We start from the raw sequence: 17068 nt of genomic DNA on the forward strand, positions 1-17068 counted from the left end.
CTATTAGTTCCTTAGTGCCCTAGACCTCACCCAGCACAGCACTTATTACTCTGTATTCTACCTGTCTGTCTACTTATCCACCTTAATCTCCCACTTGGCCAAAATTCAGTGTGGGTAAGGACCCCACACTGTGTCATCTTTGTCATCAGTCAGTGACTCCACGTTATCAAGTATTAAAAAAACATTTTTTTTAATGGATGAACAAGGCAATGGCCATACACTGAAAAAGAATTTCATGACCTAATGTGAAGAATAATTTCTCTATTTTCAAATTGGCTCATGTAGGGGAGCACCTGAAAGTCACGGGGCCCTTTGTGGAACACCATGCTCTTTTTAGTATGTCAAAATGAATCAAGTTAACTCTACCATATGGTTAGAGACAACTTTAGAAACATAAAATATATACCTATTTTATTGATGTACTACAAGTACAATCCTGAGTTCAGAAGAAATAAAGTTGTCAAACTCAGCTTGATCAGCAATTTCTGATTTTTTTAAATTAATATTTCTTAGCTACCTGTTCATTTTACTAGCAAAAAAGTGGCAGTACACACTAAATTTTTAATAAAGAAAAACAAAATACAAATGCAGATCTTGTTTCTGTTTATTGAGATAAAAACCATTGTTCACTATTAGCAGTGGAATACCTTAGTCTAGTTTTGGAACTAATTTGAGATCAACTGCCTAAAGCCATTCAGCTTCTTTTTCTTTGATGGCTTCATTTTTTTCCCTCAATTTTGTACCCCTTTTTTATTCCCCTTTATTTTCTAGAACAGCGTTTCTCAAAGTGTGGTCCCTAGACCACCTGTCCAAATGTGGTGAAGTGCTTCTTAAATGCAGATTCCTGCTGACCACCACACCCAAGCGCCCAGCAGTCAGATCAGAATCTTTGTGGGGAGGGTAGAAATCTATACATTTAATACCTCGACTGATTCTTATGTACACTAAAGCCTGAAAACCATTACTCCAAAAACAGTGCCACTCAGCATCTTCTGCTTTAAAATGAGCTTCAACAATTCAGCTGTTTGATTTTACCACCAGCACACAGAAAATTGTGGAGGGCCTGATATGATGCAAATTCAGGATTAGCAATCCCTGTTCTAAAAGAAATCATATTTTAGTGGTGCAGTCTCACACAGCTTCCACATGGATAAATCTTTGTCATCAAAAGTTAGATTATTGCTATTTAGGAAGCACCTCATATACTGTGGAGCTGTGTCATTTTTCATAACAAGATCTTTAAATATCATCAAAATTTGATCTGCAAAGTCAAGAAACAATGCATTATTTAGACTCTAAATCTCTAGCCTCTTTGAACTAAGCTAAAGTGATCAAATGTTAATATTATTACTTGAGTCATGTTTTTTTAACTCAATGAAAGCTGAGCTGACCTGCTAATATATTACTGTTTAACTCAAAAGCCTTATTCAGGAATTAGAATAATCTCTTTCAGCCTAAAGTAAATTCCCTCAGCTATCACTCAACTTCAATTTACAAATGTGTTTCTATGGCAAGCTCATAACGTTGCTCTTGGGATAAGCAGACTAGACACTGTGGCTCCTTTCATATACATGCCTGCACACTGTGCCAAGATGACTAGTGTCAAGATGGGAGGGGGTCTGAGGCCACAGAAGCTTGCTCTGCTGGCTCATTTTAAAATTTGGGGGGCTTCCCTGGTGGCACAGTGGGGGCCCGTGAGCCATGGCCGCTGAGCCTGCGCGTCCGGAGCCTGTGCTCCACAACGGGAGAGGCCACAACAGTGAGAGGCCCTCATACCGCAAAAACAAAACAAAACAAAACAAAAATGAATAAAAATAATAAAATAAAATTTTGGGTATGCTCTCATCATGGACTACTGGCCACAAACCCATATAAATTTCTTTTTATACTACCTCTCGAATAATTGGAATAGGGCTGAAAAACTGACTGAACTTTGTTTGAAGATTCGGACTTAAATTCCAGCTCTGCCAACTGCAGAAAAGTCACTCAACGGTTCTGGCTTTGGTTTCCTTATTGGGGAAAAACAATGGGATAACTCTAGATGAGGGATTTTCAGTTGACAGGGTGGGGGGCACAGTAAATTCTCCTAAGAAGAGGGGCACACTTTTCATTACCCCCAATCTAAGAATCATTGCTGTGGCGCTCCACTGGTACTGCTGGCAGAGGGCAGTGTGCTTCAGTCTAGCTGAGCTCTCATGGGCCTATAAGTTGAGGACTTTATGATTTCTGTCAACCCATAAAACCTTATTACTGAAGCATGGTTTTTCAAATTTTAAAAAGTCTCTGTCTAGTGTTGGATTTTTAGGTGGCTGTCTAGAAATTTTCTCCAATAGAAAACAGATCAATGTTTCCTCTTAATGTCTTTCATGCCTGACGAGGAAAAGCCACTCTCCCAGCTCAATGCTCAGCGTAATTTTTACCACGTTCTGTCCCCAAATGGTGTTTTAACTTAAATATACCCTTATATAATGACACGCAGTTGAGTGAAAATTAACCAACTCATATCCTATAAAAGAATGTGGTTTTCATGCTCCAAGAGTTGACTGAGAGAGCAAAGGTTATGGAAGACATGCAGGACCCTTGTACTCATGTCAGATTATGACATATTATAAATGCATGCTCTCATGCCATGGTGCAACTGAGCCCACGCACCACAACTACTGAGCCCACGTGCCTCAACTAGAGAGCCTGCGTGAGGCAAACTACAAAGCCCACACGCTCTGGAACCCACACGCCACAACTACAGAGCCCAAGTACCCTGGAACCCGTGCGCCACAACTAGAGAGAGAAAGCCCACACACCACAGCTAGTGAGAAGCCTGCGCGCCGCAACAGAAAGAGCCCGTGTGCCGCAACAAAGATCCCCACGTGCCACAATGAAGACCTGACGCAGCCAAAAAAGTTAAAAAAAAGAAAAATGCATGCTCTCCACACATCAGTGTCTGCTGCCTACATTTTTAAATAACTGTGATATAAAATTCTATAGGTCTTTTTCCACTCATGAATACTTGACATTTTTCAACATTATTACAAGTTCCTTGTGAATATTTCTTAATTGAGATATAACTGACATATAACACATTAGTTACTGGTATACAATACAATATATGTATATTTTGTGAAATGATCACCACAATAAGTCTAGTTAACATCTGTCAACTCATGTAGTTACAATTTTTGTTTCTTTTGATGAGAACTTTTAAGATCTACTCTCTTAGCAACTCTCAAATACACGATACAATATTATTGACTACAGTCACCCTGCTGTACATTACATTCCCAGGGTTTCTTTATTTTACAACTGGAAGTCTGCACCTTTTGACCACCACCAATTTTGCCCACCCCCCCACCTCTGGCAACCACCAATCTGTCCTCTGTATCTATGAGTTCAGTGTTATGGCAGGATTTCCTTCTTTTTATTTCTGAATAATACACACACACACACACACACACACACACACACACACACACACACACACACACACACACATCTTCCTTATCCATTCATCCATTGATGGACACTTAGGTTGCTTCCATGTCTTGGCTATTGTAAACAATGTTGTAATAAACACAGGGGTACAGATATCCTTTTGAGTTAGTGCTTTTGTTTCCTTCTGATAAATACCCAGAAGTGGGATTGCTGGGTCATAAAGTAGCTCTATTTTTAATTTTTTGAGGAACCTCCACACTGTCTTCCATGGTGGCTGCACCAATTTACATTCTGAACAACTGGGTACAAGGGTTCCCTTTTCTCCACACCCTCATCAACACTTGTTTTTCTGTCTGTTTTAAAAAAAATTATTTATCTATTTATTTTTGGCTGCGTTGGGTCTTCGTTGTTGGGTCTTCGTTGCTGCGCACTGGCTTTCTCTAGATGTGGCGAGCGGGGGCTTCTCTTCATTGTGGTGCACGGGCTTCTCACTGCAATAGCTTCTCATTTCGGAGCTTGGGCTCTAGGCGTGCGGGCTTCAGTAATTGCGGCACGTGGCCTCAGTAGCTGTGGCTCGCACACCCTAGAGTGCAGGCTCAGTAGCTATGGCGCACGGGCTTAGTTGCTCCGTGGCATGTGGGATCTTCCCGGACCAGGGCTTGAACCCCGTGTCCCTGCATTGGCAGGCAGATTCTTAACTACTGCGCCACCAGGGAAGTCCAACACTTGTTATTTCTTGTCTTTTTGATGATAGCCATTCTGACAGGCAATATCTTATTGTGGTTTTGATTTGCATTTCCTTGATGATTAATGATGTTTAGCACCTTTTCATGTACCTGTTGGCCATCTGTATGTCCTCTTTGGAAAAATGTCTATTCATATCCTCTGCTCATTTTTTCATCAGATTTTTTTTTCTATTGTGTTGTGTGAGTTCTCTATATAATTTAGATATTAACCCCTCATCAGATATATGATTTACAAATATTTTCTCCCATTCTGTAGGATGCCTTTCCATTTTGTTGATGGTTTCTTTAACTGTGCAGAAGCTTTTTAGTTTGATGTAGTCCCGCTTGTTTACTTTTGCTTTTTTGCCTTTGTTTTTGGTGTCAAAGCCAAAAAAACACTGCCGAGACCAATGTCAAGGACCTTACCATTTATGTTTTCTTCTAGTTTTATGATTTCAACTCTATGTTCAAGTCTTTAATCCATTTTGAGTTGATTTTTATGTATGGTGGAATATAGTGGTCCAGTTTTCCCAACACCATTTATTGAAGACTGTCCTTTCCCCATCGTATATTCTTGGCTCCTCTGTCATAAATTAATTGCCCATGTAAACATGGGTTTAATTCTGGGTTCTCTATTCTGCTCCATTCATCTATGTGTCTGTTTTCATGCCAATATCATACTGTTTTGATTACTATAGCTCTGTAATGTAGTCTGAAATCAGGAAGCATGATGCCTCTACCTGTGTTCTTCCTCAAAACTGTTTTGGTTCTTCAGGGTCTTTTGTGGTTCCACACAAATGTTAGGAATTAAGTACTTTTTAATGGTCAAAAAATATTTCAACAAGTAGATCTATGGTTATTTAAACATGTCAGTTTCCAGATAAAATGGATTTTTCAAGAGAAATATTGCCATTAAAGTACTTCTTAACAAAAATTTCAAATTGGAAATGTTACTAGACTATGTTTCTAACAGTACCTTAGTTTTTCTTTCCAAAGTAACATTCAGTGATCATTTTAACCTTATTTTCTCTTATGACTTCAATTATTTGACGACAGAAGACAAGAATGTCTGGTTTCCTAAATTCAGATATTTCCTACTTAGAATGCCTAAACTGATGAGTGTCCCTGACTTTTTCTCCACATCTAATCTGTACAAAGGGAAAAAGAAGAATTCCAGTTTGGAGGTTGCCAGATTCCTTTCTCTCTCGTAGTTCCCAGACTCTTGCCTGCCCTTGCTGTAGCAGCTATTGTATATTTGATCCTTAGTGTTTTTAATATTCCTATGTTTCTGACCTCAGCTTAGCAAAATGACTGAAACTTCGCTTTCTGTTCATTGCTTCTGCTTTACTCAGATCCCCACATCCCTATTTTAGAGCTTAGCAAAGAACAGTGGAAAGTATAACAGCTTTGAAGTCAGACCTGGATTAGAATCCTGGTTCCATCAACAACTATGAGATCTCAGGCAAATCACTTAAACCCTCTCTATGCTTCAGATTCCTCAGCTGTAAAGTGTGGCTAACAGTGTCTGCCACAAATGTGCACTGAGTATTAGACTCAGTACTACTCAGGAAAATGTACTGAAAGTGCCCAACACAGCGTGGCACACGGCAAGCCTTCATAAATCCTGGTTACTACTGTTCAATAGTGCATACCATTACTATTATTGCTCACATTTCCTTACCCTAATTTGGAACTGGCATTCTTGATCCCTGACTTGAACCCCAAGATTGCCAGTGCCAGGGAGATACAGAAGGAGAAGAACAAGTCCCTCTCTGACAAAGAAATCTGCAAATTTGGAAATACCCAACTGGAAAAGGAAGGCAATTACTAATCACGAAGGTTAAAGAGGAAACCCAGCAAGAATCAACTGGGTGTTTGAGATAAGTATGTTGACTTGAATAGAAAACAAAAGAAGTCTCAGAAACATTCCAGTTGAAGTATATAAATACATAGAAATCTGTTACTGGCATTTAAAAAAATGAAATAAAACATAGCTTTTCAGTGGCAATCTAGTTTCCATGAGGAGTTATTTTTCCAGATAGCATAAAATTAGTTTCCTATCTTAAACTGCACCTGCTAGATTACTAACATTTGTATTATTAAGTCTCCGGACTTAAAGTGCTTTTAATGTGAATTTTCCTCCTACTGTGCCTATCTGTTCTTTTCTTGTGGGCCCAGGGGAAGCCAAGACTTAATAAATATTCAGTTCTCAGACTTTTTTATGATATTTTCATATAAGCATTTATATTCACTGAAGAAAACTATAAGACTGTGTTCAGAAACTTAACTCCACTTGATTTCCCTTTTCTCACTATCCACGTGGTCATTATTTTTATGAAAGACTAAGAAGTCACCATACATATAAGAAGTAAAGCCAAGGAAAACAAATAATTATAACTTTAAAAGGTAAATTTGTCAGGGATAGTAAGTGATCTTTGATATCTGATAATACCAAGATATCTTATTTATTCATATAATATTAGACAAATAATTTATGACTTAGCCAATATTAAATTAATGTGGATAGAGCCAGCTCAGGTGGGAGAAGGCATCAGCCGTGGCCTCCCTCACAGGATGCATTTCACCCAGTGACGCTGCTCCTCTGCCCAACCAGGTCAGGGCCATGTGAGCTTGCTTTCCATGACCACCTTCCCTACCATGACAGCAAGCTGGCTGGATAGAAATGATCCATACCTAAGTTCTCCCTGTGTAGTGTCAATATTTCACTAAATAAACACTCATTTTACTTAAAAAATCAGAAGTTCAAAAACAAGGTAAAACCAGCAAAGAAATGGATGGTTGCTACATTAAAAACACTATAAGCTACAAACATAAATTCAAGACATGTACAAATATTAGCTACAACATGGCTACTTATGAAACTCCCTGGCAGGCAGAGTTCTGGAGGCAGGTGTTACTTATTGGCAGGCTTAGAGCAGACAAAAAAGGAAAAAAACAAACTACCTCAGCAGCTGCAAAGCCGATGCATACTCCTCTGAATCCCGTATGTTCTTTTCTAAACACGTGCAGTACAGCTCTCTGATCTGGAAGTGAACAGCACACTTGTGAGGAATCAAAAGTGATCTCCTAAGTTTGCACACTATGTTTGGAAAAATCATAAATGGTCAAGTCAAAAAAAATAATGTCATTAAAAACAGCCACTTTCTGTAGATGACAACAGACTTGGCATATATCACATGGATCAGGCATTTACATAAAACACCATTCACATGAAAGCAAAATGAGACCATATTGGGATTTGCTGATATCACCGGTCACTTTGTAATAAGAAAATTATTAAAATGATGATGTGATTACTAAAAAGGTTTAATGGCAGAAAATGTCTTATAAACAAGTCATTCTTACATATTTATATTTGTTCTCTAAACCTTTTGAGTTAAGGATGCAAAGATTTAGGAATACAGAATTCTTCCATTGCATTCACTTGACAGGTGGTTCACAGGTTTATGCTATGACACGAAGGCCAGCAGAGCATAATTTTGCAAGGAGCAAATTCTTAAACTGCCTCCCTTTAGCTCTGGGCGTAATGCAAGGTTAACCATTAAATGGTCTCAAACAGATTCCTTTTTCCATTTCACTAAAGTGGAGGATCAGCTCTCTCAGTATAAGTGACAAAGAAATGTTAAAGAAAACAAGTTTAAATGCCTTAGCACATGTACATTGGAGAGAAAGAAACACCACTTGGATTCATGTGGCTGTTTCTAGTTGTGGCCATCAGACAAAAAATACTGTTTCAATAACGAGTAAAGTATACAGCTGGAATGGATTTAGATTGCGTACTCACTGCAAGATTTGGATCCATTTCAAATTCTGATGCCTGAATGCTACCAAACTCAAAGCAAAAAACCACTAATATTCCTACTTTGTAGATTCCAAATGAGTAAGTTCTGGTTACCTGTCGACCCAGTGGGTACTTGGGAAGAGAAGAGGTGAACTGATGAAGACATCTCAAAACCAGGAAGTAATTTGTATGGTAAACATGCAGGTTTTCTAGTAATGACTGTGTTTCCTCCTAAAAAAAAAAAAAAAAAAAATAGAATACATTACAAATATGTAAGCCAGCAATTAAAAGAATAAAATACTAAAATCTAATTCATGGGTATATATATATAAAATTTCCAGAAAACTGATGAGAGAAGATTCAGAATTGCAAATTAACCTTAATCCTGAGCATTTTTAATGCACACAAAATCTAGGATAAAGGCTGGATATTTTGTATTTAGTGTCAAGTCTGGCGATATTTCACACACACCAAAATTAATATTGTAATTTAATTTCCTCCTACTACAGCACTGCCACAATAACTTGGCCCCCAAAATACAAGTGTGCAAAAGAGCGCCCGTGGGATGCCTGCCCATGCTAGTCACCTGGTGTGTACCACAGCAAGGTATGCCCATCACCCTCTACCTCACTGGCATCAGAAGGGTGAGGAGATCACCAGAGCACCCACTACCAATGTAATTAACGGTTGCTGAGGTTCCGCTTAAGATGTATGTATGCTTTTCTTAAAGTCCTGGTAAAGTTGTGTTTGAAAGGGAAGAAGGAGAGACTGTAGAAGAAATACTGCAGGTGTAAACCCCTGCTTTTTGCTGGGAATCTCCAATACTGGTTTAGTCACTTTACCAACTAAGGGGAAGAAAAATTGAAAAAGCAATGTGAAGCCAACAAGCTTTATAATTTAGAATCCAACAAGTATGATATGGGAGATAGTGTCTTAAGAAACCTATGGGATGACTGAGCTCACAAATCAGTTTCAAAAGGTTTTTCTTGGGGGCGGGGGGTGGCTGGAAGTGATTATGTTTTCTAGAACCTTCTGAAATGGTTTAGAAATGATTTTAAAACACTACGTCCTATCAAGCATTTTTCAGGCCTCAAATACTTTTATCACTGCTTATTTCTGTAACATTTTCTTAAGAGGATTATGATCTGTGGCATGGTCTTCAAATTTTTTTATCCAATGAGAAGTCAAATAAAGGACTTTAACTACTGGGCTGTCTTTTTTTTCAGTAATATCTTGCAGATACCCATTATTTTCAGTGGTCAACCATGCAGAAAATAATACCTCAGATATCAATAAATTCAAGCAAATCCAACATATATAAACCAACAAATCTGATATATTTTCCTAAACTCTAACTCAGAAATCAATTCCTTGGTCAGCGATCTATGGACCATTATCTGAAAGCATAGGGCAAATGAAAGAAAAGATTTTAGTATCAAAATGTTTTCCCACCAGTATCAGAGTTTGTTGGAATTTCAAAAATATAGGTCTCCTATCATAACAAAGGGTATTTTAACCACCACTGGCAAGGTATACTTTAATTCTATTTTCACTGTAAGCTATGACAAAGACTGCATAAAGCCACTAACTGTTTGCCTTGATGTGATTAAACAGCTTTTAAACAGGGGCAATATTCTGGAGAAAAAGGAATCTATTACTGAATAATAATCATACTTCTTGCTGCTTCATGCACTACCTATTACTTTTGCTTTGTGGAGTAACTGTAAATACAAATAACTAGGTGATACAGTAGAAATGAATGCCATCTTCACTGAATTTACTTGTATGTGGAGAGAAAAGAAATACCTGACACAGTATGGGCAATGTTACACGCTCAAGGAACTATATGCCCTAGAATAAGTGTGAGAGGAGGGATACGAACATGTTTTCTCCCAGAATGTGGATCACATCCCTGTGCTGAGTGGAATGCTAGCATTTAAAAAACATTTTGTTTGGTTTTGTTCCTATAATATGGCAGACTATTTCATGTGAGGAAATGGAGTTCTGGTTCCAACATTGGAAATAAAACCGGCTACATGGGACTTAATTGACAGAAGATCTGTGATATCTTTCTAAGAGATTTTCAAGAATAATTTTGACCATCCCAAATCTTTGCTTTATGTGCTGACTTTAGAACCTAATCTCCATATAAGAAAGATTCCACTGTTATTTATATCTGTGTGCTTATCAGCTGCAGCAGAAAACATCACAAATGACTAATTTAACTTTTTCACGTAACCTGTTCTCTAAGTTCTTTGTCTTGCTGAGATACCTATCTGCAAATGCCTTTATCTAGGCAGGGCAACAATCCTGATGCACTTTAGGAACACTTTTTCATAAACTTAAGTCTGGTTTTAATGTATGAGAAAATTTCCCACTTAATAAACACATTACAGCAGCATCACAGTATGCTCATACAAAAGCAAAGCCTGTTGAAACAGTACTCCTGTTTTCCAAGCATTAAAGTTTTCCTCGGGCATCCTTTCTGTACCGTAGTCACAGCTGCCACTGTTTTATTTCATAGTTGTGTTTAGGGTGGTCCTTTTCAACAGAGATACACTGCGTAGAAATATTTATTATTTCCCAAAGAGATATGTTTTCTTCTGTTCTTGAAAAATGAAGACCTCTTGGTCTCTACTGATCTTTGAAACAGATACAGGAACAGTGTGCTGTAAGAAAAACAGAACAGAAACAACCTCCTTGCTCTTCCTCAAACGTTCCAGACATGCTCCAACCTCAGGTCTTTTGCACTTACTGTTGCTCTGCTTGGGACTCTCTTCCTACAGATTCCTGCGTGGCAAGCTCTACAAGTACCCTTTATTAAAGTCACCTTCTTGGTGAGGCTCTTATTTAAAATTTCAATCCCACTCCCCATGCACACCGTCCATATTCCCTTCCTTTCACTGTTTTCACCTTAGCAATTATCACTAACATAGATATTTTACCTACTCATCTTGGTAACAGATAAGCTCCACAAAGGCAGGGGGTTTTGACTGTTTTGTTCAGTCCTGTACTAGATTAATACCTGGCATACAGTAGTCACTCAAAAAATACTTGTTGAATGAGGAAGTGCGTGAATGAATGGAGGCCAATACGCAGTCTCTCTCCTAAATAAAAGCAACCGCTTTTGTCTTGCTGGGTGTGGGCCAGACTTAACTAATTTTTCAGAAGAAGAATTTGTGATGTAAAATATCTCAATTTGTAAATGTTGCCTCAGATTAAAAACAAAAACCACTATGGACCTAAAAAATCACATTTATAGCAGGCTGTCAGTTGCCAGTCAACGTGTAATACACCCTTTTAAATCAGCCATCTCCAATCACTTCAATTCTGTCATTCATTCAAAAATCATTCATGTATTATTGTTTACTTACATGACAAGGCCTCTATCATTACTGATCTAGTTACTTTTTTTTGGAGAAGCCAATGACTATGTAAAACTTAAATATATATATATATAGATAGCTAAAGAAAACTTGAGTAGAATTACATTTGCCATGATGCTTAGTTTCTGCATTTATTTCTCTTCTTATTTCCACAGTATTTATCACTTTCTTGTCTAGAATGGTATGCATGGGGTGAAGAGTGATCTCAAGAAGATTACACGGAAGTATGTAAAAGTGACTAAATTTCTGCAATTTATTCCTTTCAGATCATGAAAAGCTGGTAAAACAAACATATTGAATTTCTGGATGAAAACGCATCAGCTGTCCAAGAACACAGCATTTTCTTATTTCTCATCTTGATAGAACTAAGTGTTATTTTTCTCATTAGAGAGAAATTTTGGCTGACAGTGTTTCCCAGATCACATGGCAGCTACCTAGAGAACAGCAAACCACCGTTTTCTCCCAGCTCGTGAGTGGCCTTAGTGCCAGTCCTCTCATCTGTCTCAGGCTTTTGTCCTGCATACTCCTACCCCAGCATTTACATCAGAAGCACGTGATGAAGGGTTTGGATTTAAAGTGTCAATTCCTCACACACTACCAGGCTAACGCCTAGCTTGTCTGATCACGTTTGGTAGTTTGTTTGCAGTGGTTTTCTTTTTTCCTTCTCTTTTCTTTTTATTATTAATAAATCTATTATTAATAGATTTCCCCCTTCCTTCTGCCCTTTGGTTCTGCCAAAAGAAACAGAAAGAAGAGGCATGGGCAAACGTGAAAGGCCGGTCTGCAACAAACACATGATAAGCATGCTAAATGGTGACCAGAAGTCCTTGCCCTACCACTAACTTGCTCTGTGATTTCAGATATTTCACTTCCTTTCTCTTGGCTGCAGTTCCTCACTTGTAAAATCAGCATGCTCAATCAGATTATCTTTGTAATAGTAATATATTACAACTCTAAGACATTCTCTTACTTCCCACTCTCAATGGAGTTAAAATCTAGTTGGGCACATAGGCATAGTGGCATGAAACATTAAAAGTCAGAATAATAAAACTTCAACTGTCACCTGCAAGAGACTGAATCTAAGTTTTCTACATACCATGAAGTTTAACCCTTTAAGGGCTGAGAACATGCCACATAATTTTAAGTAAGATTTGAATAAAAATACATAAATTGATTTTCTTAGATGAAGTACTTGGAATTAGTCACTCATTAAATATACTGAGGATAATGTAATTTCTTGGCAAGACAGGACCAACATGAATAGCAGTTCATTACTAGTAATATAGCATGTGGTCGGTATAGAGAGCACAAGATTAAAATGGGCCTAATCTTAGATACGGTATTGGGACAATGCATAAAAACCACTAATTGGGAAAAGCTGTTAATATTCTCCCCCCCCCAACGCAAAACATTTGCTCATGGAAAGGAAGAGAATTTTTCACTATTAAAAATCTTTCCAGGGACTTCCCTGGTGGTCCAGTGGTTAAGACTCCATGCTCCCAATGCAGGGGGCCCAGGTTCACCCCTGGTCAGGGAACTAGATCCCACATGCCACAACTAAAAGATCCCACATGCCACAACTAAAAGATCCTGCATGCTGCAACTAAGACCTGGCACAGCCAAAAAAAAAAAATCTTTCCAGTATTTCAAGAACTAGGGTTTTTTTTATTATAGGATAATGATAAGTTACGCAAATGTGATATGACGCCAAAATCTTCTTCAAAGCTCTCCTTAACACCTGACTTGAAACAAAATTTCAGGCACAAGCAAGAGTAAAAATTGTATCTCTGTAATTATGGTGAATTTGAAAGTCCTGTTTAAGGCACTTTTGACAGCTCAATTTCTCATGAAATATAGTTTCATAAATTAAAGATTTAAGTTAAAAAAAAAGAAAGCTTGATTACTAAAGCAATACTATGGGGCAAAAACATGGTAAAAATATATCTAGTCACTATTCCTATTTCACTTAAAACCTACAGCTGTTTACCATAATATTTTACCAAATTTAATTTCAATTAAACTTATGCACTAAAATGAAATTTTAATGAGGAATCTAAATGATTTAAGCAGTCAGAAAAAAATATTATTAATCTGTTTAATGAACAAGTAAATACAATCTTAGCATTCTAGAGCCAAAAAGAACTTTAAAGATTATTTGGTTAAACTTCTACTGAAGGCTTTGAAAGCTACTGAGTTATCAGAAGTTTGAATTAATGGGAGTTTGAGCAAGCTTATTCTGCTTAAACTTAGAAGAACTTGATTGTTGATTATCAGAGTACACGTTCTGGCCATTGTACCCAGCTGCACTGTACAACTGTTCAATGACAGACTACTCAGAAATGAGAAAACGCACAGAATCTTTACTCTTTCATCAGCTGTATGATGAAAGAGTAAAGATTCTAAGGTCCCACCTTTGTTTGAACTTCTTAGTGAATCTTCTACAAATGTACATGATTGGGTTAGCTAAATTTTTAAACTTACAAGTGCATTAAAAAAATTCATTCCTTAAGTTTACGAAATACAAAGCTGGTACACAATTTCAAAGCAGTATCTATGAAACTAAGGGTCCATAATTTTAAGGGAGTTGAAGTTTTTTTGTCTTTTTGGGGTTTTTTTTACATCTTGATTCCAGTCAGAGGATAATTGAGATGAATAATTTGTTTAGGTTGAAATTTAGTAGCTTAGTTCTACACTTAAGAAAACAGGGTAAGGGAAACAATAAATAATGTTTCCTTCTAGGGAGTGAGTCTAATTCAGTGGTTCTTAAAGAATGGTCTCCAGACCAGCAGCATCAGCATTATCTGGGACCTTGCTAAAATGCAAATTCCTGGGGCCCAGCATAAGACTACAAAATCAGAAACTCTGGGGATGGAGCCCAGATATCTCTGTTTTAACAAGTCCTCCAAGTGATTCTGATGTATGCTAAGGTCTGAGAATCACTCATTTAGTTTATCAGAGTAGAAAGCAAACTAGACTTTTAGGGCAGAGACAATCTTGATATAAAGAGTATAAATTTCTCTCAATAACACGATGAGGTCTATGTCTTAGAAATCTGAACGTAGAAAATGGGTACAAAATGATCAATTCTAACAGTCGGTAAGTCTATATAACTATATAATCGATATGACCGTATAACAGAGTATTATATATAGTATGTATGTTATAGAATATATAAAACAGTATATTTATATTGATCTTAATTTTTATTACAGTGAAAAATAAATAGTAACAATATGATTTACATTTATAAGTTTTATTGTTCTATTTGTTTTTAACTCACTCTCACTTGCTGAACAGGCTTTGATTATCACTAATCCTATGAGGAAATCATACTAAGAAATTATCATCCAATTTCAGAGATAAGGAAATTGAGGCTTAAATAGGGTAACTGATTTCCTTAAGTACACATCGAGGAGCAGCTAGAGTTCAAACGCAAGATTTCTGAGGTCAAGATCAGGATCTTCCCCTGTATCGTGCAGTACCATATTACTGATTATCATATGGAGTTTCTTTTAATTTTTTTTTATTATACAAAAATATACATAAAATTATCATGTATTTTAAAACAAAACTATAAAAAGAGAAAAAGAAAAGCATTATAAGAATAGTCAAAGATACTTTTGCTCTAAACCAGAAAAATCAACAGACATATTGATTGATTTTTTTCAGAGATATCTTCTGTCTTTTGAATTTACCAGGTAGCCTGCAGATGACTTTTTCAGGTTAAGGGTACAAATCTTTGTGCTCCTTCATATTTCTTACTATGTAAGTCTCAAGAAAATATGCCTCTAAATGATCAAATATGTGATCCCAAAATGAATACAGCAAGGATAATAACAAACAGGGCTGATAAGTGCAACAAATACAAGCACAGCGTAAATAAATGCTTAGAAAATACACAAAAAGTTACAGAAAAGCAAAGCTAAATGTCAGGCTATTTCTGTAACAGACCAGCCTAGACATTCTCTCCCTTTGTTATCTCAATGGTTAAAGGTACTCTTTAAAAATCTATTCCTTAGGACTTCCCTGGTGGCACAGTGGTTAAGAATCTGCCTGCCAACTCAGGGGACATGGTTCGAGCCCTGTTCCAAGAAGATCCCACATGCCATGGAGCAACTAAGCCCGTGTGCCACAAGTACCGAGCCTGCACTCTAGAGCCCGCGCACCACAACTACTGAAGCCCGCGTGCCTAGAGCCCGTGCTCTGTAACAAAAGAAGCCACCGCAATGAGAAGCCCGTGCACCCAAGGAAGAGTAGCCCCTGCTCACTGCAACTAGAGAAAGCCTGCACAGCAATGAAGACCCAACACAGCCAAAAATAAATAAATAAAATTAATTAATTAAAAAAAAATCTATTCCGGGCTTCTGAAAATACTCTTGACAGAAAGTTCTAGCAGGAAATGCACTTGGCAACTAGCTGACTCAGCACAGAGCTAATCTACCTAATCTTGAAAAACTCAATAAACATGCACACATCCTCTCCCACTGGTTCTTAAGTTTCTTCTCTACTGAAATAGGGTTTGAAGACTTCCTATACTGCTCTGAAAAGATTACAGAGATTATTAAAATGATTATTAAACCCAATCTAGAAGTGATTATATATTATGGCTCAGTGTGGATTCTGCCTCAGAAATAACATTTAATAAAAGCGATTCTCCATTGTAATTATGTATGCCATAATTCGTTGCGTGCAGCAATGAAGACCCAATGCAGCCAAAAATAAATAAATTTATTAAAACAAAAGGAGGTAAATTAGTATTTACCTATATAGAACACATGCCCTCTAGGAACTAATATTGTTTTATTCAAAATTTGAAAATAGTTTGTATCAGTAAAACCCACAGAGCACTAGGGCTTAACTTCAATCTCATCTTAATTTTATTACAATTTTCTAATAACTTTTTCCTTAAAAAGTTATAAAGAGTATGAAAATAAGTGTGACATTATGCATTCTAATTGTAAGGGACTTGTTAAATAAATGAAGGTAAATTCATTCAATAAAATATGATGCCACTCTTATAACTACATGTAAAAGAATAAAACTAGAACATTCTATAACACCACATACAAAAATAAACTCAAAATGGATTAAAGACCTAAATGTAAGACTGAAACCCATAAAACTCCTAGAAGAACACATAGGCAGAACACTCTGACAATTCGCAGCAATATTTGTTTGGATCTGTCTCCTAAGGCAAAGGAAACAAAAGCAAAAATAAACAAATGGGACCTAATTAAACTTAAAATCTTTTGCACAGCAAAGGAAACCATCAACAAAATAAAAAGACAACTTACTGAATGGGAGTAAATATTTGCAAATTATATTACTGATAAGGGATTAATATCCAGCATATATAAACGGCTCACATAACTCAACTTCAAAAAACGAACAACCTGATTAAAAAATGGGCAGAACTGAATAGACATTTTTCCAAAGAGGAAATGCAGGTAGCCAACAGGCACATGCAAAGACGCTCAACATTGCTAATCATCCAGAAAATGAAAATCAAAACCACAATGAGATATCACCTCACACCTATCAGAATGTCTATCATCAAAAAGAACACAAATGTTGGCAAGGATGTGGAGAAAAGCTAACCACCTCGTACACTGTTGGTGGGAATGTAAATTGGTTCAGCCACTGTGGAAAGCAGTATGGAGGGTTCTCAAAAAACTAAAAATAGTACTACCATATGACCCAGCAATTCCACTCCTGGATATATATCG

General features: G+C 37.1%; 1 protein-coding gene across 3 annotated transcripts in view; it reads right to left on the reverse strand.

Annotated features, from left to right (window-relative positions):
• The window catches only part of ORC3 (origin recognition complex subunit 3), a 62314-nt gene that overhangs the window by 21539 nt on the left and 23707 nt on the right, over nt 1–17068 (reverse strand). For all 3 annotated transcript variants that reach the window (XM_082855530.1, XM_082855528.1, XM_082855529.1), the window contains exons 12-13: nt 8071–8187; nt 7119–7198 (exon numbers count right to left, since the gene is read on the reverse strand). In XM_082855530.1, coding sequence (XP_082711656.1) covers nt 7119–7198; nt 8071–8187 — 197 coding nt within the window. The remainder of the gene's footprint in view (nt 1–7118; nt 7199–8070; nt 8188–17068) is intronic.

This window comes from Leucopleurus acutus, assembly GCF_964270905.1.
Source record: "Leucopleurus acutus genome assembly, chromosome: 15".
Lineage (NCBI taxonomy): Eukaryota > Metazoa > Chordata > Mammalia > Artiodactyla > Delphinidae > Leucopleurus > Leucopleurus acutus.